General features: G+C 38.8%; 1 protein-coding gene across 2 annotated transcripts; it reads right to left on the bottom strand.

Moving 5' to 3' along the window:
* Positions 1 to 15,638: 15,638 nt before the first annotated feature.
* RGS4 (regulator of G protein signaling 4) lies at positions 15,639 to 22,483 on the bottom strand. 2 transcript variants are annotated; one of them, XM_020903387.2, is made up of 5 exons: positions 22,323 to 22,483; positions 19,391 to 19,495; positions 19,009 to 19,070; positions 18,280 to 18,446; positions 15,639 to 17,890 (listed from the first exon to the last, which is right to left on the bottom strand). In XM_020903387.2, the coding sequence occupies exons 1-5, from the start codon at positions 22,364 to 22,366 to the stop codon at positions 17,651 to 17,653; spliced, it is 618 nt and encodes a 205-aa protein (XP_020759046.1). In that variant the 5' UTR covers positions 22,367 to 22,483; the 3' UTR covers positions 15,639 to 17,650. The 2 variants fall into 2 exon arrangements, with proteins under 2 accessions (XP_020759046.1, XP_020759047.1); XM_020903388.2 differs by lacking the exon at positions 18,280 to 18,446 and having other exon boundaries at positions 17,716 to 17,890.
* Positions 22,484 to 22,722: the final 239 nt, after the last annotated feature.

Raw genomic sequence — 22,722 nt, 5'->3', positions numbered from 1 at the left:
TCTGCAGTGAAGGGACTCCATCTCAGATGAGTTCTGCTGCTTACATGAGACTCACCTTAGTTAGCATCATATTTTAAAGTATTCTATTTGTGAATAAATGACACTAAAGCATTTGCTAAGCACTACTCTATATACCTACCACTGTTTTAGAGCTATGGAGTATACAGAAGAAACTTTCATGGGTGATCTGCTTTCAAAAGCTTTACTCTTTTTTTAAAGAGAATATGACCAAGAATTTAGGAAAACATCAAAGAATGACACAAGGCAGCATAGAACAGAAGCAGAAAAGATTAAGAAGAGGGGGCAAGAACACACAGAAGAACTGTACAAAAAAAGACCTTCATGACCCAGATAACCACAATGGCATGATCACTCTCCTAGACCCAGACATCCTGGACTGTGAAGTCAAGCAGACCTCAGGAACAATTACTACAAACAAAGCTAGTGGAGGTTATGGTATTCCAGCTGAGCAATTTAAAATCCTAAAAACTGGAAAACTCAGCAGTGGCCACAGGACTGGAAAAGGTCAGTTTTCATTTCAATCCCAAAGAAGGTCAATGCCAAAGAATATTCAAATTGCCATACAATTGTGGCTCATTTCACATGCTAGCAAGGTTATGCTCTAAATCCTTCAAGCTAAGCTTCAGCAGTACTTGAACCTAGAACTCCGAGACATACAAGCTGGGTTTAGAAAAGGCAGAAGAACCAGAAATAAAATTGCCAACATTCTTTGGATCATGGAAAAAGCAAGAGAATTCCAGAAAAATTACTTCTACTTCATTGACTACACTAAAGCCTTTGACTGTGTGGATCACAACCAAATTGTGGAAAATTCTTAAAGAGATGGGAATACCAGATCACCTTACCTATCTCCTGAGAAATCTGTATGCAGGTCAAGAAACAACAGTTAGAACCTACATGGAACAACAGACTGGTTCAAAGTTGGGCAAGGAGTATGAAAAGGCTGTGTATTTTCACTGTTTGTTTAAATTCTTTGCAGAGTACATCACAGGAAATGCTGGGTTGGATGAATTGCAAGCTGAAATCAAGATTGCTGGGAGGAATAACAACAACCTCAGATATGCAGATGACACCACTCTAATGACAAAAAGTGAAGAGGAACTAAAGAACCTCTTGATGAGGGTGAAAGAAGAGAGTAAAAAGCCTGGCTTAAAACTCAGCATTCAAAAAACTAAGATCATGCCATCTGCTGCCATCACTTCATGGCAAGTAGAAAAGGAAGAAATGGAAACAGTGAAATATTTTCTTTTCTTGGACTCCAAAATGCTGATGGTGACTGCAGCCATGAAATTAAGGGACGCTTGCCTCTTCGAAGGAAATAGTGAGAAGTTGCTATAAAGTGAAAGTCGCTCAGTGGTGTCCGATTCTTTGTGACCTCATGGACTGTAACCTGTCAGGCTCCTCTGTCCATGGAATTCTCTAGACAAGAATACTGGAGTGGGTAGCTGTTCTTTTCTCCAGGGAATCTTCCCAAGCCAGGAATCAAACCCAGGCCCCACACATTGCAAGTGAATTCTTTGCCATCTGAGCCACCACGGAAACACAAGAACACTGGAGTGGGTATCTCTTCTCCAGGGGATCTTCCCAACCCAGGGTCTCCTGCATTGCAGGCAGATTCTTTACCAGCTGAGCTAGAAGGGAAGCCCTGTCTTCTCCCAGGGTGTACCAGATATACTAAACAATCTCCAAAGGAACAAGTGCTGAATGATATAGAGAAGAAATCTTACAAAATGCATCAGAAAGTTGGCATTAAAAAGAAAAATAAATTCTTAAAAGCCAATAAAGTGGAAGTGTGAATTCAGAGAAATATCACCACCAGGTATTGAAACTCACTTTTTTTGAGAAAATTCTTAGGAATCAGTGTTTTCATTTTGATTGCAATATAAATAAAAGAATATGCAGCCAGGTGTAATACCACCACTTATTTAAAAAATTATCCTTTTCCTATTAAAAGTGCAATAAATAGTTGCATATAAATGAAAAGTTTATTGGAATTTAGTTCAATATTTTGTGTTATGCTCTTTTGATCTTTTTAAAGCATTTTTTAAAATTGAAATATAGTTGGTTTGCCGTGTTGTATTACTTTCAGGTATATAGCAAAGTGACTCAGATAAATATGTATGTATATAGATAGATGGATATTCAATCATGTATAGTTTTTCAGATTCTTTTCCTTATAGACTCTTACAAGACATTGAGTATAGTTTACTGTGCTACCAGTTGATCCGTGTCATTCATCTATTTTATATACAGTACTGTGTGTATATTAACCTCAAACTCTGAATTTCTCTCTCCCCCACTCCCCCACTATCACCTTTTGAAACCATAAATTTATTTTCTATGCCTGTGAGTCTGTTTTGTAAATAAGTTCATTAATATCATTTTTTAAGAATCCACATAAAAGTGATAACATATGATATTTGTCTTTGTCTGACTTCACTTCATATGATAATCTTTAGATCAATCCAGGTTGCTGAAAATGGCATTACTTCATTTTTTTGTGTGACTGAATAATATTCTATTGTATGTATGTATACATCACATCTACTTTATCCATGTCTCTGTTGATGGACATTTGGGTTGCTTCCATGTCCTAGTGGCTATAAATAGTGCTGCTATGAACATTTAGGTGCAGGTATCTTTTTTATTTTTATTTTTTGGTTGTGCTGTGTGGCATTTGGGATCTTAATTCCCCAACCAGGGATCAAACGTGTACTCCCTGCAGTGGAAACACGGAGCCCTAAACACTGGACAGCCAAGAAATCCCTGCGTGTATCTTTACAAATTATAGCTTTGGCTGAGCATGTGCCCAGGAGTGGGGTTGCCGGACCGTATGGTAACTCTATTTTTAGCTTTTTGAGGAACCACCATACTGTTCTCCATAATAAATTATTAAGTTCATTTTATCATCGGGGAAACTAAGATATAGAGAGTGTTAGGAACTTATTTATTTGATTGGATTCTTTAATATATTCTAGGCTAATTACCCTACATCAGTGGTTTTCAAACTATTTAGAGAGTGTTAAATATAAATTTTTTTATGGTATCCATCCTTAGAATATCAAATCTTTGGAGTTGGAGCCTGGGAATCTGTCATTTATGTAAAACTTCCCCAATTTCTGCTTCAGTCAAGAATTTTCTTTTGTCCCAGACCAATTACAGAGGACTGACTAAAAGTTCACATAGGGTCACCCCAAAATATGATGTCTCTTTATGAGAGAGGTTTTAAAGTGATTATTAAAAGCAGTATAATTTGGGGGAACAGTCATTAGGACTTATTAAGACCAGAAGAGCTCAGAGTTCAAATTTCAAACTGGCTTCACTTTAATCTCAGTTCTGCTACTGACAAATCATGAGATCTTGGGCAAATGACTCAACCTCACTCAAATATAAAAAGCTTTATTAATCTGCAAAGTGGAAATAACGGAAGAATTGAATGGGATAACATATGCGAAGCAGAAATTCCAGTGTTGATGTTGTTGCTGTCCAGCCACTCAGTCATGTCTGACTCTTTGCCACCTCATGGACTGTAGCATGCCAACATTCTCTGTCCTTCACCATCTCCCGGAGTTTGCTCAGACTCATGTCCATTGAGTTGATGGTGCCATCCAACCATCTCATCCTGTCATCCCCTTCTTCTCCTGCTTTCAATGTTTCCCAGGATCAAGGTCTTTTCTAATGAGTTGGCTCTTTGCATCAAGTGGCAAAATATTGGAGCTTCAGCTTCAACATCAGTCCTTCCAATGAATATTCAGGATTGATTTCCTTTAGGATTGACTGGTTTGATCTCTTGCTGACCAAGGGACTCTCAAGAGTCTTCTCCAACACCACAGTTCAAAAGCATCAATTCTTTGGCACTCGGCCTTCTTTATGTTCCAACCCTCATATTTGTACACGACTACTGAAAAACCATAGCTTTGACTGTAAGGATCTTTGTTGGCAAAGTAATGTCACTGCTTTTTAATGCAAAATTCCAGTATGAAGTTAAATACAAGCCCTCAGTAAGATAAAGTTATTCTTATTTTTAAAATATAGCCTTAAACATTTACCTTTATTTTCCTGTTTGCTTTAACTATTCCTTTGCTTTCCATGAGTCTTTCCATTTATACTTAGGGTTGTTCATCTGATTCAAATTTTCTGAAAGATTTCATGTTAAGGAATTAATAGTGCTGGAAACCTATTTTGAGCATTTATTTTTAGTGCTGAGGTCACTGAATACTCAACTTATTTCTCAACCATCAGTGCTGAAGAGCCTTCAATTAGGGAAATAGAATTAGGGGCAGGTGTGGAGACTGCCCCACCTGCCACCTATAATTATTCTACAGACTGAGTCCAAATGTCAATGGGGATGCTGAGATGAAGGAGGCAGCTGAGTGAGCTGACTAAGCCAGTGATGCCAGCACTAGATTTAGTTTGGTTTTAGCGGTTCTGACTGTCACTGCAAGGATAGGAATACCTTGAGTATGTCATTGGAATAGGATTTGAAAGAAACAGTGTGGGGTGTCAGAAGACACAGTCAGAAGCAAGTTATTTTTTAACAAGAAATAGAGGAAACGAATAGAATTAGGAGCACACCAAGAAATGAGTGTGATACAAGATTAGCAGAGAAACATTTTTTTGAGGGCAGAGAGATCAATTGATCTAGTTTTTCTGAGTGATCACCAGGTAGATAGAGCTAGAGGTTTATGCGAGAGACAGTAGTGTAGCAAAGAGCATGAGTTCTGGAGCCACAGGTCCTGGGGCCAACTCCTGGCTCCCGTGCTTCTGAGCTGTAGGATCTTGGGCAAGGTACTTTTTTTTGTTCCTTTATTTATCTTCTCTAAAAGGGAGGTGATAAATTTTAGTGCCTCCTCATTATAAGGTTATTATATGAATTAAGTTAATACATATAGAGAAGTATTAGCAGAAAGTAAACAATAAATGTTAGTTATTTTGAGAGGAAGTTGTGCATATAAAGGAGCATACTAATTTTAATTATATATGAAATTACATAAAGTGTATGTTAAATTTTAATTGTATATGCAAAATAGGTATAGGAACACATTGTTTGTACTCTTGTAACTTCTTTTCTTTAAAACTTCTTTTCTCTGTAAAATGGCTCCAACCAACAGTTCTTTACCCTGGTTATTTCAGCCCCAGATCCCAGCACAAGCTTGGGAGAAATATCCTTGCATTCTCCAAGAGGAAAATGGCAAGAATACAGTAGACTCTGAGAGTACTAGGTCATGGGATAAATCCAGAAATATGTAAAACAGAAGTCAGCCACTCAGTCAACAGTCACTTTCTATGTATTAGGCTCCTTACTTGGTACAGGAGTTAAAAAATCAAGCAGGCATGGCTAGCAACCTCGAGAAACTGGCAGTATCATTTGGAAGACACACTTATGAGTCAGTGGTTGTATGATAATGTACTGGTAATAATAAAACATGACAGAATATCAAGAGAGCCCACAGAGGAACATTTGCATCATGACAGAAAGTGAGAGACTTCTCAATGTGGGTAGATCTTGAATTGAGTTTAAAATAAAGAGTAGGAGTTTAGTTAGATTAAGGAGGGGCATGGAAGGCTGATCTGGATGATGACAGAGGCAATTAACAAAAGGCTGTGTTAGGGAATGTGAATCATTATAGCTGGATCAAAGGAGGAGTTGAAAGAGATGAGGCCAGAGGACTAGAAAGAATTTAAAAAGAGTTGAACACCAGCCTAGGGTTGGGAGTGTCTCAGGTTTTAAGTGGGGAAGTGAGAGACCAAATGCACATCTTAAAGCAGACTGGAAGTTATTCAGAGTGAAGCAGAGGGTGTCATACTGTAGGTAGAGAGGCTGAGAGTAAGGCCAAGGCAATAACCCAGGCCACACGTGATGACGGCCTGCTACAGCCATGCCAGTGGGGAGGCAGGAGCACGCATTTCCTTGCAAGGTCAACCCAAGCAGAGGTGAGCATGCGTTGAGAAATCCCCAGTAAGATTCTGCAGAGCTGAGTAACTGCTGGGAGGGCGGAGTGTGTGCGAAAAAATGGCCAAGAATGATTCTGCAATTTCTAGTTTGAGGGACTCCATGCAAGCTAAATCTATCTCCAAGATGGGAATTGGAAGACAAGTTGATCTAAAATTTGCAAGCTGCCCTCACAGATGAACCTTCTGACACCCAAAGAATAGGTATCAATAAAAGGTCAGGGAAGCCTGCATGCTGCAGTCCATAGGTTCGCAGAATCAGACGTGACTGAGCAACAATAACAACAAATAATTATCAGCAACAAGGCAAAGGCAGAGAAATACTAAGTCCTACAGAGAAGAAATGAGAAGAGGAGGAGGAAGACAGAGTTGACAGGCATGGTGGTGAGAGAAAAAAGGAGTAGGATTTGTTACTGTTATTGAAGAGATATATCAGAGAGAAGACAGCTACAGAAGGGCCCTGTGTTGGGAGAATACTCTGGAAATTTTACAAATAGTACTTTAATAAATCAACAAAACTCTACATTTTACTTTTTTTTTTTTTTTAGAAGAAATGCCCCCAAAGTCCACCCTGGAAGGTGGAGCTAGAACCGAGGGAGAGTGGAGCCATTCTCAGATCCTTTTTCTTCTTCCTTCAGGTATTTAAAAACGAAGACTTACTCTGAAGAATAGTTCAGGATCTGGCAATTTGGAGAAAGAAAGAAGAGGACATGAGAAATGATTCTTAATGTGTAACCTAGCCTAGTATTTATCCCTTGCTTCCCAAGCATTTTTGCTAGTCCCAGAGACCTTCCATCTGCCCCAGCTCAGGCAGGATATAGGACAACACAGTACCAGCATGATGGTCTGGGAGGGGGAGCTCTGCTGTTCTTAGTCACTCAGTCGTGTCTGACTCCTCTGTCCATGGGAATTCTCCAGGCAACAATACTGGAGTGGGTTGCCATGCCCTCCTCCAGGGCATCTTCCCAACCCAGGGATTGAACCCAGGTGTCCCGCATTGCAGGTGGATTCTTCATTGTCTGAGCTACCAGGGCAGGCCCCAGACATGAGCACTGATGAGTGTCTGACTCTTTGTCCTGCAGAGTGTGTATCTTTGTTTCCTTTTTTCCTACCATATCTTTCATATACTTTTTAAAAAAACATTTTCTTTCCTGTCCTTCTCTTCTCTCCTTCCTTTCCTTTCTCTGCTGTTTTTTATCTTATCTCTTCTCTCTATATTTCTTCCTGTCATTCTTCCCTTGCTTGCTTGCTTTCTTCTTCCTTCTCTGTTTTCTTTCCCCTTTCTTCTTGACTAATTAAAAATGTGAACTTGAAACAGATTTCTCGGTTTGGCTAAATTCTATCTTCACTTCTTTGGTATATAATCATGGGTAAATTTCTGGACTTTACTATACCATAATTTCCCTATCCACAATGGAAAAATAGTAATCACATCTACTTCAGAGTTTTATTCTAAAGGTTAAATGATATCATGTGAGACTCTCATCATACACTTGGCAACTAATAAACATGCTATAAGCATAAGACACTACTGTTAAATTTTAGGTTGCCTTTGGAAACTCAGTTCTTTGTCCAGGCATTTTTTAGTTGCATTGATATGACTAAGAAGTGCAATAGTCCCTGGCCCCACCTCCCTCATTATCATTTTGCCTGTGTGTGTGTGTGTGTGTGTGTGTGTGTGCGCGCACGCTTAGTCACTCAGTCATGTGAGCCCATTGCCTGTACACACCAGGCCCCTCTGACCATGGAATTTTTCAGGCAAGAATACTGGAATAGTAGCCATTCTCTTCTCCAGGGGATCTTCCTGATCCAAGAATTGAACCTTAGTCTCCTGCATCTCCCATTGGTGGGCGGATTCTTAACCACTGCACCCACCGGGGAAACCCCATCATTTTGCATACAAACTCCAAAACACTGGAGTCATTTTCTAAGTGAACACTTCCTGAGTCATCTCACTCAAATTTTCCTTTATTATATTACAAAAAAGACAAAACCCTGTATTTTATTTTCTCGTGTCATATTTTCACATAGCATCTAGACCCAGATAGGCAGAGCAATACATAATACAATAAAAGATTTCAATAAATAACAATTTAGTTGGTCATTACATTTTTTAAAGGCCTCTGTAATGTTCTATATGGGAAAAGAATCTAAAAAAGAGTGAATATATGAATATGTATAATTCATTCCCTTCTCTGTACATATGAAACTAACACAGCATTGTAAATCAACTATATTCCAATAAAAATGTAACAAATAAAAAGGTAAAATATTTAGAATTACCTATTAAAATTCAAAGTATAAATTATAAGAATGCATATAAATATCTTGTGTGTGAGTAATTTGAGTACTCTTAACTTCTACTTTTTAAAATTTGATTAAAACTTATTGTATATTTACAAGAAGAAAACTGTTTGCAAAACTGGAAGAAAAAAGGCCTGAGCACACATGTTTTGACTGAATTGAATGAATAGAGTGCTTTAGTCCTTATACCATGCTCTTCAGTCGGCTGGTCATATGAGTCAATTTATCTGACTGGCTTTCCTCTGATGAATTTTTTGTCCCCAGGCTTGACTTAGGGTGATGGGTAGTTGGTTTTCCCTTGAAGGCAGCTTTTATTCTGTTCTCTATATATGTTTTTAATTTTCAAAATCATAAATAAAAACTTTTCATGTGTAAAATGAAACTAAAAGGAGAATGTTGCCCTTATACTAAGAATTAAAACATATAAACTATAGAGTAATATTGGACAGAAAGGGGCATCATTAAGTAAAATTCAGAAACAGACTGTAGTATGTAGTGAAACTTACTTAAAGTGATAAAATGACATTTCAACTAAATAGAAAAAGCACAGATTATTCCAAAACCATATGGTATTCCTTTTGGCCTTGTTTGATTTCATATATAAAAATAAATTCCAGAGGGGACTTCCCTGGTGGTCAGCTGGTTAGGACTCCATGCTTCTAATGCACAGCACACATGTTTGATCCTTAATCAGGGAACTATTAATAAGATCCCACATGCTGCTTAGTGCTGCCAATTAATTAATTAATTAAAAATTTTAAAGAAATAATAAATTCTAGAAGTACCACCTCACATCAGTCAGAATGGCCATCATTAAAAAGTCTACAAATATAAAATGTGGGAGAGAGTGTGGCATAAAGGGAACCCTCTTACACTGTACATAAGAATATAAATTTGTGCAGTCACTATGAAAATCAGAATGGAGTTTCCTTAAAAAAGTACAAATAGCGCTTCCCTATGATTTAGCAATTGCACTCTTGGGCATGTATCTGGACAAAACTATAATTCAGAAAGGTACATGCACCTGCATGTGCATAGTACAACTATTCACAATAGCCAAGACATGGAAACACTCTAAGTGTCCAGGAACAAATGGACAAGGAAGATACATGTGTACACATACACATAAAGGAATATTATTCAGCCATTGAAAAGAATGAAATAGTTTGCAGCAACATGGATGGAACTAGAGACTATCATAGTAAGTGAAATAAGTCAGAAAGAGAAAAACAAATATTGTATGACATCACTTACATGAGGAATCTAAAATCTGACACAAATGAACATATCTACAAAGCAAAAATAGATTTACAGACATAGAGAACAGACTTGTGATTGCCAAGGGGGAGTTGGGGTGGAGGAGGGAACGACTGGGAGTGTGGGATTAAGAGATGTAAACTATTATATATAAGACAGATTTAAAAAACACGGTCCTATTGTATAGCACAGGAAACTATATCCAATATCCTACGGTAAGCCGTAATGAAAAAGAATATATATAACTAAATCACAACAGAAATTAATGTAACACTGTAAATCAACTATAATTCAACATTTTCAATTCCAAATATATTAACATAAATGAAAATAAAAACAATCTAATTAAAAACATTAACATTAAACATAGAATACTAGCAAAATATCCTGATGAAGGTGGCCTTTGTGAGCCTTCTAAGAAGCTTGGATCCATAAAGCAAAGTTTGACAGGTGGTTTCATAAAAAGTAAAACATTCTCATTTGCAAAAGATACCATAAACAGAGGCAGAAAAATCTTGTCAAAAATATGATAGGCAGAAAATTAATATAATTTTTATGGGAAAGGTTTTAGCATATTAATAAAAAGAAAAAGAAAATAGTTGGAATGAATATGAACAGTAGCAAAATGTAGATAAGGTCAGTGAAAATTTGTAAATGTCTTCAACTTCATGCATTATGGTAAATGTGGCATTATGACTTATTTAATGCTGTAAAGATATGGGGCAATTGACATTTTTTATACTGTTCAAATGAATGTGAATTTTTAATACCTAAAATGTACTTACTTGTTTTTGTCTGTTTTTATTTATTATTATTTTAACTAATTAATTAATTAATTTTAAAAATTTATTTATTTTAATTTATCTCAGTGATCCTTTCTTCTGGGACTCCATCTCAGAAGATACCAACATATAAGGATATAGTACAAGGATGCCTGTTATTGTTAATTTATATATTGTTAATATAGGTCATTGAAAAACATGCATTTTTATCAATTAAAAGTGAAAACTTCTTGAATCAAATATGGTACATTCAAACTATGGAATTTAATGAGGCTATATTAAAAATAATTGGCAGATGACTACACCCTTGGGAAATTGTTCATGATATTTTTTAAGTGAACAACGGAAATGGACAGAGGAGTCTGGTGGGCTACGACAGCACATATGCACACACATACATATACCTATATGACCGTGTATTTTCCTTTCAGTTTTCTTTAACCTTTTATTTTGTGTTGGAGTCAGCCGATTAACAATGCTGTGACAGTTTCAGGTGCGTAAGGAAGGGACTCAGCCGTGCGTGGGTCCATCTTGCCCACATTCCCCTCCCGTTCAGGCCGCCACATAACACTGATTAGGTTGCCTGTGCTATACAACGGGTCCTCATTAAGTATAGGTCATTTTCAATAAATCAGGGTCTTCCAGTTTTATTGAGATATAATTGACATCCAGCACTGTTTTAAGTTTAAGGTGTACAGCATAATGATTTAACTTACATAATTATGAAATGATTACCACAATAAGTTTAGTGAATATCCATCATCTTATACAGACACAAAATAAGAAAAATATTTTTTTCTTGTGATGAGAACTCTAAGGATTCATTCTTTTTTTGACTTCCATATATAACCTACAACAGGGTTAATTATATTAATCAAGTTGTACATTACATCTCTCCCCTGGAGAAAAAAATGGCAACCAACTTCAGAATTTTTTTTTTTTTTCCATTTATTTTTACTAGTTGGAGGCTAATTACTTTACATCATTGCAGTGGTTTTTGTCATACATTGAAATGAATTAGCCATGGATTTACATGTATTCCCCATCCCGGTCCCCCCCGCCCCACCTCCCTCTCCACCCCATCCCTCTGGGTCTTCCCAGTGCACCAGGCCCAAGCACTTGTCTCATGCACCCAACCTGGGCTGGTGATCTGTTTCACCCTAGATAATATACATGTTTCGATGCTGTTCTCTTGAAACATCCCACCCTCGTCTTCTCCCACAGAGTCCACAAGTCTGTTCTATACATCTGAGTCTCTTTTTCTGTTTTGCATATAGGGTTCTCGTTACCATCTTTCTAAATTCCATATATATGTGTTAGTATACTGTAATGATCTTTATCTTTCTGGCTTACTTCGCTCTGTATAATGGGCTCCAGTTTCATCCATCTCATTAGAACTGATTCAAATGAATTCTTTTTAATGGCTGAGTAATATTCCATGGTGTATACGTACCACAGCTTCCTCATCCATTCGTCTGCTGATGGGCATCTGGGTTGCTTCCATGTCCTGGCTATTATAAACAGTGCTGTGATGAACATTGGGGTGCACGTGTCTCTTTCAGATCTGGTTTCCTCAGTGTGTATGCCCAGAAGTGGGATTGCTGGGTCATATGGCAGTTCTATTTCCAGCTTTTTAAGAAATCTCCACACTGTTTTCCATAGTGGCTGTACTAATTTGCATTCCCACCAACAGTGTAAGAGGGTTCCCTTTTCTCCACACCCTCTCCAGCATTTATTGCTTGTAGACTTTTGGATAGCAGCCATCCTGACTGGCGTATAATGGTACCTCATTGTGGTTTTGATTTGCATTTCTTTGATAATGAGTGATGTTGAGCATCTTTTCATGTGTTTGTTAGCCATCTGTATGTCTTCCTTGGAGAAATGTCTGTTTAGTTCTTTGGCCCATTTTTTGACTGGGTCATTTATTTTTCTGGAGTTGAGCTGGAGGAGTTGCTTGTGTATTTTTGAGATTAATCCTTTGTCTGTTGCTTCATTTGCTATTATTTTCTCCCAATCTGAGGGCTGTCTTTTCACCTTGCTTATAGTTTCCTTTGTTGTGCAAAAGCTTTTAAGTTTCATTAGGTCCCATTTGTTTATTTTTGCTTTTATTTCTGAAATTCTGGGATGTGGGTCATAGAGGATCCTGCTGTGATTTATGTCGGAGAGTGTTTTGCCTATGTTCTCCTCTAGGAGTTTTATAGTTTCTGGTCTTACATTTAGATCTTTAATCCATTTTGAGTTTATTTTTGTGTATGGTGTTAGAAAGTGTTCTAGTTTCATTCTTTTACAGATGGTTGACCAGTTTTCCCAGCACCACTTGTTAAAAAGGTTGTCTTTTTTCCATTGTATATCCTTGCCTCCTTTGTCAAAGATAAGGTGACCATAGGTTCGTGGATTTATCTCTGGGCTTTCTATTCTGTTCCATTGATCTATATTTCTGTCTTTGTGCCAGTACCATACTGTCTTGATGACTGTGGCTTTGTAGTATAGTCTGAAGTCAGGCAGATTGATTCCTCCAGTTGGGTGCCCACTCTCACCACTACTATTCAGCATAGTTTTGGCCACAGCAATCAGGGCAGAAAAAGAAGTAAAAGGAATCCAGATAGGAAAAGAAGAAGTGAAACTCTCTCTGTTTGCAGATGACATGATCCTCTACATAGAAAGCCCTAAAGACTCTACCAGAAAATTACTAGAGCTAATCAACGAATACAGTCAAGTTGCAGGATATAAAATTAACACACAGAAATCTCTTGCATTCCTATACACTAACAATGAGAAAACAGAAATATAAATTAAGGAAACAATAGCATTCACCATTGCAACAAAAAGAATAAAATACTTAGGAGTATATCTACCTAAAGAAACAAAAGACCTATACATAGAAAACTATAAAACACTGATGAAAGAAATCAAAGAGGACACAAACAGATGGAGAAATATACCGTGTTCATGGATTGGAAGAATCAATATTGTCAAAATGGCTATACTACCCAAAGCAATCTATAGATTCAATGCAATCCCTATCAAACTACCAACGGTATTTTTCACAGAACTAGAACAAATAATTTCACAATTTGTATGGAAATACAAGAAACCTCGAATAGCCAAAGTAATCCTGAGAAAGAAGAATGGAACTGGAGGAATCAATCTGCCTGACTTCAGAATTCTTGATTGGAGAATCCCATGTACAGAGAAGCCCGATGGGCCGCAGTCCATAGGGTTGCAAAGAGTTGAACACAACTGAAGCAACTTAGCATGTACACACATTATATCTCTAGTATTTATTTATCTTATAACTGAAAGTTTGTACATTTTGACCAACTTTGTCACCATACAAAAATATTAATTATTCTTGACTATATTCCCTACACTGTGTATTTCATCCCCATGACTAAATCATGACTCATTTATTTGGTAGCTGGAAATTGGTATCTCCTAATCTCCCTCACCTGTATTAGTCATCTCCCAACCACCCTCTCCCGTGACAACCACTTGTTTGTTCTCTGCACTTATAACTCTATTTTATTTTGTTATGTTCACCCATTTACTCTGTTTTTGTTCTTCTGTTGTTGTTTGTTTTTTAGGTTCCACAAATAAGTGAAATTGCTTTTTTCTGTCTGACTTATTTCACTTAATATAGTACCCCCTAGGTCTATCCATGTTGCTGCAAATGCCAACATTTCATTCTTCCTTATGTCTGAGTAATATTCCACTGTGTATTTATACACCAAATCTTCTTTACCCATTCATTCATTAATGGACACTTAGGTTGCTTCCATATCTTGACTATTGTTAATAGTGCTGCAATGAATATAGAGCTTCATACGTTATTTTCAAATTAGTGGTTTCTTTTTTTTTTTTCTCTAGAAAATACCCAAAAGTGGAATTGCTGGATTGTATAGTAGTTCCATTTTTAATTCTTTGAGAAACCTCCATACTGTCTTCCATTTTGGCTATACTAATTTACATTCCCACCAACAGTACATGAGGATTCCATTTTCTCCATATCCTCACCAAAACTGTTACCTTTTTGATAATAGCCATTTTGACAGGTGTGAGGTGATCTCTCATGGTTTTGATGTGCATCTTCTTGATCATGAGTGATGTTGAGCGTCTTTTCATGGGTCTATTGGCCATCTGTATGTCTTCTTTGGAGAATATCTGCTCAGATCCACAGCTTATTATTTTAGACACTGTGTGTGTGCGTGTGTGTGTATGTGAGTGTGGGGTTTTTGCCACTTTATTTTTTAATTGAAAGATTATCGCTTTACAAAATTTTGTTGTGTTCTGCCAAACAGGGACTCTGTCACAACCTATTTTTTAATTGGGTTGTTTTTTTCTCTCTTTGATGTTGAGTTGTATGAACTGCAACCTCACACTCTCTGTGAGAGTCTGACACACCTAGAGTGTGTGAGAATGTTGGCAGCTTTGTGCATTTTGGAGTTGCAAGAGTTTCCTTTAAATATTTATGAGGAGTTTGGATTTCTTTGTGTATTTTTCTTAGTACACAATTCATTGTTTTCATTGGATCCTTGAGGATCTATTCCTCAAAATAGCATAAGACCCTTTGTCCCTAACACCTTGTAAGCATGAGAGAGGTAGGGGTGGTGGAGGTCTCCCGACGACACCTATGACTGTACATGTGAATGCTCTGTGACGTTTTTCCTAGGAAAAGAATGTGTCAAGGAAAAAAAGCATTTTGACAGTTTTGGCAGGGGTGCATTTATCAGGCATCTGTGGCCTGCCAGCTCCTCCTCAGCCTCCTCCTGCTTCCCTCTTCTCTCAGTCAGGCTGGAAACGAAGGGAGAACCACTGTTGCTATGGGCGGTGAACTCTATCCCTTGAGAACTTACTGAGGACCTGCAAGTAAGCCGCCAAATCTGCTCAGCAAAGTCTCTGAAGCCAAGACTGCCTCAGTTCTGTGAATAAAGGCAGACAGAGCAGCGGCAGGAACCAAGACATATACAATTCTCATTTCCCACTTTCTCTCCCAGAGCTGGCATGGGAGAGAGAAAAACCTGGCTATTAGCCATTTTCTACACTCGCCCCACACTCTGCTACTATTTCTCATAACATGTCTCTGTGGATCATTAATGTGTTTGCAAGCAGATAGTTTTGCATGAAGTATTTATTTACCCTTATTATTAAGTTGTGTGTGTTTCACTGGAAGTATCTACTCTGAGGCCACTAAAGCACACGATGATAAAAATAGGCATGCACATGGAAGGAGTATTCTGTCCGTGGACCATGAGCAGGTAAGCTCAGCATGCCAAATAGTGATGAAATAAGGAGGAAATGCAATGGAAAAACACACTTGAGAAATGTATTACATAAAATAATTTACTTCTCATTCAGAATGACCTTCCAGACCTATTGGTGAGACAGCAGTCTGTGAGTCCAGATACAATCTGAAAATCATGACAGTTCTAATAGGGCAAGACCAATAGAGTTACATATTTGGATCCTGGAGTTAATTAGAGACAAAGTGTGGAAATGTGTATAACAGAAAGAGGCACTGATGAGGAACTCTGGAGGCACGGAAAGCAAAACTGCTAGAGATACAGAAAGGGTACAGTTGAGCAAACCTATAAATTTAATACAAGAGACTTCTATACACACACTCCAATGTCTTCATTTTACAGCCCAGTCTATCGGCTTAAAAATCACAAATGTGTCCATGTTTGTAAGTTATACTGGAAGAATCAGTGCAGTGTTCATGCATGCATATGTGTGCACTTCAAAGGCAGTAATTTTAGAAGAATGAGAAGAAAATTACTTCCTGGCCATTCATTAATAATTCAGGTGATATCTTGCACCTCCGTTTATAAAACAATACAATAATAAAAACATTATACAAAACATCATAAATAACATAAATGAGACATTTTCAAGTATTTCATGTGCCTTGGAAAATTCTAAACAGTAGTTTAAAATTGATATCCTTTTTTTTTTAATCCCTTTTCTCTCTCATTTCATCTCAGAGACTAAAATGAAATGCTTTCAGCCCCTGTTAGTCCTGATGTTTGGGATTCAATGAGCCAGATTCCATCTTCAAAAGAGAAATTTATGCGGGCTTTTCAGTTTGTGAAAACATGTCCACCCCTTATAAAATGTAATCTTTCCCCTGATGCTGGTTTATAAGGAACAAGTATATAGCCTAGAGCCATTATGGGGGAGGAAAAACAACCGCAATGAATTAAGGAGCCTCATCTAATGGCTAAAGTTCTCAGGGAAAAACAAAATGAGAAGAGCACCTTAATCAAGAGAGGAAAAAAGAGTAGGGGATAAGAACATTAACCTTTAAATTCTGTGCCCGTACTAAACCAGCATCCTATAGCAGGTAGAGCTGGCAAGGCTTTACCTATGTTTCTTCATTCATGAACTGAATGAATGAACTCCTCCTCCAACTCCACACCAACCTGGCTGCTATCATGCATCAAGCACCCAGGCAAAGAAGGGGAGGCCAGCAGCCTGGTGGCTCAAAAGTGCCGCTAGTGACAGCCAGCCAAAGACAGCACTGTGTCAAACAGGCACAACACTTTTTATGTTCGCTCCTTAGAATACTATCCAACTTGGAAGCTGTCGGTGGTTAAATGAAGCATGAAGTCCATGCTTCTCCAGCAAGACTCACGGAGTTTTACAGAATCAACTTTCCACAGGTTAGCATTCCTTTTGTAGCCTGCAGGGCAGCTGGTTTATTTTGCCCTGTTCAGTTGCAGAGTGAAAGACAGGGGGTCAGAACATGCATGTAAGTATGTTCACAGAGTCTAGTTATGAGCACCTAGGGTCTCTCTTGTCTATTCTTGCAGAAATATATATGTATGTATACATGCATACATATATACAGGTTGCAGGTATGTATATATATATGTGTATATATACATATACATATATACACACACACATGCACACACAGAGATACATAAAACAGATCAACCCCATCTAAACATCTCAAGACTGGTTAACAGAACACATGTGCCTGTGGATGTCACGTGACATGTACCAACTGCTCACCAACCAATCTGAGGTCACACTGTTGGCAGGAGAGAATGGCCAAGTCTTTGAATCCAGACCCACAAGGCCATTATCCAGATATCTGCTCACATGGCACAGGAAAAGAAATCTGAGACAACTGGAGTGGGATGAGGTCCTGCCCTGATGAACACCAAAATGTAACCTAGTTTTTTTATGGGAGTGACTCACACATAGCCAGCAGCGTGAACACTAGACTGCAAGGTGGAAAAAGCACTGGTGCTTAATGAAGGTCAACATGTGGCCTCAGGTTTTCTGGGCACAGAGTCTTGGCATCTCAGCCTCCCACTGCTGAGTGAGAGCTAGGCACACTGGCGGACCAGGGAAGGGCAGTCCGTGGAGCTCTTTGCTCCTTTCTGCTTCTCTGACCCACAGCTGGAAAGGCTGACCAAGTCAAGGTAGAATCGAGATTTGAGGAAGCGGCGGTATGAATCCTTTTCCATCAGGTTGAAAATCTTCTTCTGAGCCTCATCGAAGCAAGTTATCGTGGGCTCCAGCATGTTCCGGCTCGTCTCCTCCCTGGTGCAAGAGTCCAGGTTTACCTGGGGGGCAGAGGCCAAAGGTCCGTTACACGTTTTACCCCGTAAGGATGGGAGGTTGTGAGCTTTGTACGAGGGCACACCCTCTATACCTCAGGAGTGAATAAAAGGACACTTGGCTCCACCCTGGCACATATGAGAGAACCCAAGGAAATAACTCCCATTATTTCTAATAAACTGGGAAGATTCATTCAAAAAAAATGCATGAATGGAGATAATCTTAGTCATCTAGATGAAGAGCTTTTTACTTAACAAAATTATTTGAGGCAGTCAAGATTATAACAACCAGCTCCACTGCCGCAGCTTTAAATCACATCATCTAAGGATCCATGTTACTGAATGTCTAGAAGGATTCTTTAAGATCGATACAGTTCTCTTCCATGTATACCTACCTCTTTGGTTGCCTGGACTGAGATGAATTCATTATAGATCTTTTTGGCCTTGGGACTTAGTTTAGAGGGTGATTTGATTTTCTTGTATTCTTCACAGCTGATCCAGAAGTCAATGTTCTCCTCACTGTACTCAGACTTCAAGAAAGCTTTGAAAGCTGCCAGCCCACCTGTGACAGAGGAGAAAGAACCAGAGCTGTCATCACACTGGTGGACACTGTATAAAGCTGGGGTACTTGAGGGAACAAAGCATTGATTCAAATAGTTCCCTATCGCCTCTGTTGGAGGGATTACTGAGGGTCAGATAATTTCATTGTTTGATATCTGCTGGATAACATTTATACCGAGTGTTTCTTGCTCATGGTTTGAAGTTTCTTTCGGGAACATTTTATGCTTCTGAGATATCTATGCTGCCCTTAGTTGCCAAAGTGAGTTTGGGAAGAGAAACTGAGGTCAATTCTGAAAAAAATCTAACTATTTGGAGTTTTTCCTCTGCCCTTTTTTGATGTGGTGAGAAAGATGGTTTTCCACATGGACTATGTATGAGCTTTCCATTGTATATCATAAAGATCTAGGGGAAAAATTTTAAAGGGACTAATTTTTCTGAGTCTGAAATTTAGGAAAAACCCAAGCCTTTCTGCAATTCCTATCATATCAAGTGTAATATGTCTATCCAGCATGCTTTATCTTCATCTTGGGGAGTGGTGGATGGTGGGAAGCTGTCATACTTACATTCATGACTTATCAGGTTTTCCAGTGATTCAGCCCATTTTTTTACTTCCTCATGGCTCACCCTAAAGACATTAGAGAAAAAGAATAATTTGAATGCTAAGGTATAAAATAGGGGCAAAACATGTACAATTTTGAATAAAATGCAGAGATTTTATTTTTCATCATAACAATGAGACCTGTTGTTGAATAGGGCAATCTTTCCACTAGATGTATGGAAATTTCAAATGCAATCATGATCTTCGTGAAGAAGATCCATGAAGAAGGCCTTCATGATCCAAATCTAGGTTAACTAGGGACACATAGCTTCTTTTTCCCTCACAGAGCATCTCTGTCATCAGATAGTTAATATTCAGTGGCTCTTCACCAAAGCCTTTTCTCTTACCTCTGGCAAATCACCACTTTGTCCTTCTTGCTGTGTGAAGAATTATGTTCACAGGAATCTGACTTCTGCAGCAGGAAACCTAGCCGATGCTTCATATCTTTGGCACTGCACACGAGAAGGGGGGGAAACAGAATAATGACACTCAGTTCTTTTAAAAAGATAGCTTAATGGGACAGTTCAAAGGGTCCATTACTAGTAAAGAGGCAGAGGCAGTTTATTTAGGAAATAGGAGTTGAGGCTGGCAGAAACTCTCAGGAAAAGGAGATTCCACCTCTGCTTCTTCCTATGACTCACTGCAAAACTTGGAGCTGAGCCTCCTTCATCAGTAACTGGATTTCTGACCCTTCAGTCCACCTGTAACCCTGTCATTTTGACCAATGGAACACTTAGGTATCTTCAGTAGAAACATCATGAAAACTTGACGGTTTTCTAAGTTTTAGAAATTGAAGAGCAGGGAACCGTGAAATATGGCATCTGGTTGTTGCATGCCACCTTCTGGAGGGTGGTTGCTATTTCCATCTGCCTCATTGTTAGGAAAGGAATGGAGCAGCACCTCAGGAATTAAAGGTTTGTTCCATTTCAGCCTGAATGTGGTGAGCAAGTTACGTGATGGGATATACAGGGATGCGAGCGGCTCCAGCAGAGAGCAGGAGGGGCTGAGGGGGTTAACACAAAAGCTCAGGCTGAAACCTGATCTCCTGCAGGCTTGCTGTAAAGACTCTCCTGCTTTCCCTTGAAATATCTACACTCTAAGGATATTTATACAATAAAGGACACTGGGACTGGAAAACAATGACAAGGAGAAGTGTGTAAGAGTCGTCTCTGAAGCTCGTGACTAGAGCAAAGCCTCCAGGTTATGGCCACTGTTTAAGAGGTAGCTAGGGCATGGCAGTGCACACGACTTACTAAAAAAGGGGGGCCTCTAATAAGCTTTTAGCTCAACTTGCTCACTCTTTGTTTGTTCTTTTGCTTGGATCTCCTTTTCTACAAAAGCGGAGACATGGTTCTAAAGTGAAAAATGTCATTTTGAAAGAAATGAATGACTAATTGAATGACTAGATGTCTCTACTTAGAGAGAGGAAAATAAAGCCATGAGGATAAAAGGACATTTTAGGATGGCTACTAATATATTAGTGCCTTAGCTATGTGCATTTCTCCAGGAAGTTTGAAATCCATTATGTTCTTGTGTTGCCCTTAAAACAGTATTTTTTCTTCCCCCACCCCAAGATTGTTCTCCTTTCTCTGGTCCCTCCACTGCTCATGGGATACAAAGTCTTTCTTCACAATAGCAAAACCTAAGCATGAAGCCTAAGGTGATGATGTAAGCATATTGCGATCTCATATTTCCATGTGCCAGGTCTGGCTGAGATCTGACAGTTATTGACCAACACAGAGACATTTCATGAAGACCTGGAAGTATGCTTAGCAAGAACATTGCACTTGTCCTTATAACACAATAGAACCAAAGAAATAAAAACCAAAATGACTCCAGCGACCTCAGAAGTAAGAAATCTAGATGTGATCTGCACTCCACCACCCACCACCTATGTGACCTTGAGCCTTTCCCGTCCCCTCCGGAGCCTCGGGCACCAGTGTGAGAATGAAGGTGCTGGATAAGATGATTCACAGTCCAGCAGTGAGCAGAGGGGAGAGCAGCGCCCCCTGCTGACACACACTTTACCTGCCAGGTTAGCCTCTTAGCTCCTGAGAGTAAAGCTTTAGGGCAATTACTCATCTGTCTCCTAAAATATTTACCAGAGCAAAACTTTCACCTGACATTCCTGTGTTTTGCATGATTAATTTTATATCTGAGTAACTGAAGCTTGGATTGATTTGCTCTATTCCATTCAGGAAATTAATGATGAAGGTCAGAGCCACTGTTTTCATAAGCACTCTCTGCCAGATCCTCCTGCTTCATTTGAAAGCAGCCACAAAAGAATGGGGGAAAAAGAACATTTTTTTTCGTGTTGCTAAATGACAGGAGGTAAACTCTTTAGGATTGTATTAAAAAGTGTGCTTTCTGAGATAATTCTAAGTTAAAATTTAAGGTGATTTCTATTTGCAGAGGAACATGAAAAGGGGAAGTACACCTACAAAATGACTTTATACCTTTAACTTTAAGGTTAAGTCATGTAAAAGACATTAGTTTTGTATTTTTTCAGCTAGCTAATATATGAACATCCTATGAAAGCATTTATTAGTACTTTTTTTGACAAAGGCAAAGACATAGGAGCAGCTGCACATCTTTAAGTTTGTTTACTAATCAAGAGACACTAAATTGATAAAACAATGTCTTTAAGGTGAGACTTTCCACAGAACCCTTAGCTGATTGGTTATGATCAGTACTTGACAACCACATGGCATTTCCAGAACTAGACTAGGGAAAGAGATAAGGGAGATCTAGTTTTGAGACTCTTATCTTACTGTAGCATTTGCTTTGAAGAACAGAGTGAAAGATACTGGAGCATCACACAAAGAGCACAGTGCCTTTCTGGTGATGTAGCTAAACTTCAGTCTGGAACATCCTCCCCAAAGTGAGATTTAATATACCATCAGAAAGCCCAGACCCATGATTCCATGTGCCTCAGTGATAGTCAAATAGCAGTAATCACAGGTAGCAATATTATAGACCACTGTTCATAGTCCAAAACCTCATATCAGTCCTTAATAAGAACTAGCTTGGTTAGAGGATTAGAAGAGTCTTCAAAATCAAGGTCATAGAAAACAACATATAGGATGCCAAAATCTGGAGTGAACACTTCCTAAGTCACAATTTCTTGCTAGTTTTAAAGGAAAGCTAGGAGGTCGAAGATTTCTGCATCACATTGTTTCTAAATCCAAAGAACCAGGTTAGTAAGTAGAACATGCAAATAACTTACAGTCTATTTGAAAGTTTAACACAGTCTGGTTCAATGGCTGAAAATAATCTTACCTCCTTAAGCAAGAAGCCGGCAGACCCGCAAGTCCTTTGCACATCTTGTGTAGTGTGGGATTCACGACAGGAAAGAAGTGCCGCAGGAGGAGCTGTGGCTTCTGTTCTGAGCGCACTTCGCCTTTTCTCCGGTAAAGATACTGTCAGAATCCTCTGAGCGTCTCCCTCCCAAGCCTGTAGGGGTCTCTTTTATAGCCCAGCAGCGACCGTCCAGCCAATCAGATAGCAGGTCTGTAATACCAGCTCCTCTCAGCCTCCTTCTGGCTCTCCATCCTCTGCAAGAGATAAGGAAGAAAGGACTGACGCAACAATGCAAAGTGAACGAGCAGAAAAATCCTCCTGCAAAATAGACATACAGAAAATATAAACTTGCTTACTGTCTCTAAGGCTGTCTCAGGTC

Source organism: Odocoileus virginianus, chromosome 5, assembly GCF_023699985.2.
Source record: "Odocoileus virginianus isolate 20LAN1187 ecotype Illinois chromosome 5, Ovbor_1.2, whole genome shotgun sequence".
Classification (NCBI taxonomy): Eukaryota; Metazoa; Chordata; class Mammalia; order Artiodactyla; family Cervidae; genus Odocoileus; species Odocoileus virginianus.
This window is presented reverse-complemented; position numbering and strand designations above follow the sequence as displayed.

Bases quoted from the DNA above. Each gene is read 5' to 3' on its own strand.
- RGS4 (XM_020903387.2), bottom strand. From the start codon at position 22,366: ATGTGCAAAGGACTTGCGGGTCTGCCGGCTTCTTGCTTAAGGAG. The intron at 19,496-22,322 runs GTAAGATTATTT...TCTCGTGTGCAG, and splicing joins CCGGCTTCTTGCTTAAGGAG to TGCCAAAGATATGAAGCATC. The intron at 18,447-19,008 runs GTAAGTATGACA...CCTCTGTCACAG, and splicing joins AAACCTGATAAGTCATGAAT to GTGGGCTGGCAGCTTTCAAA.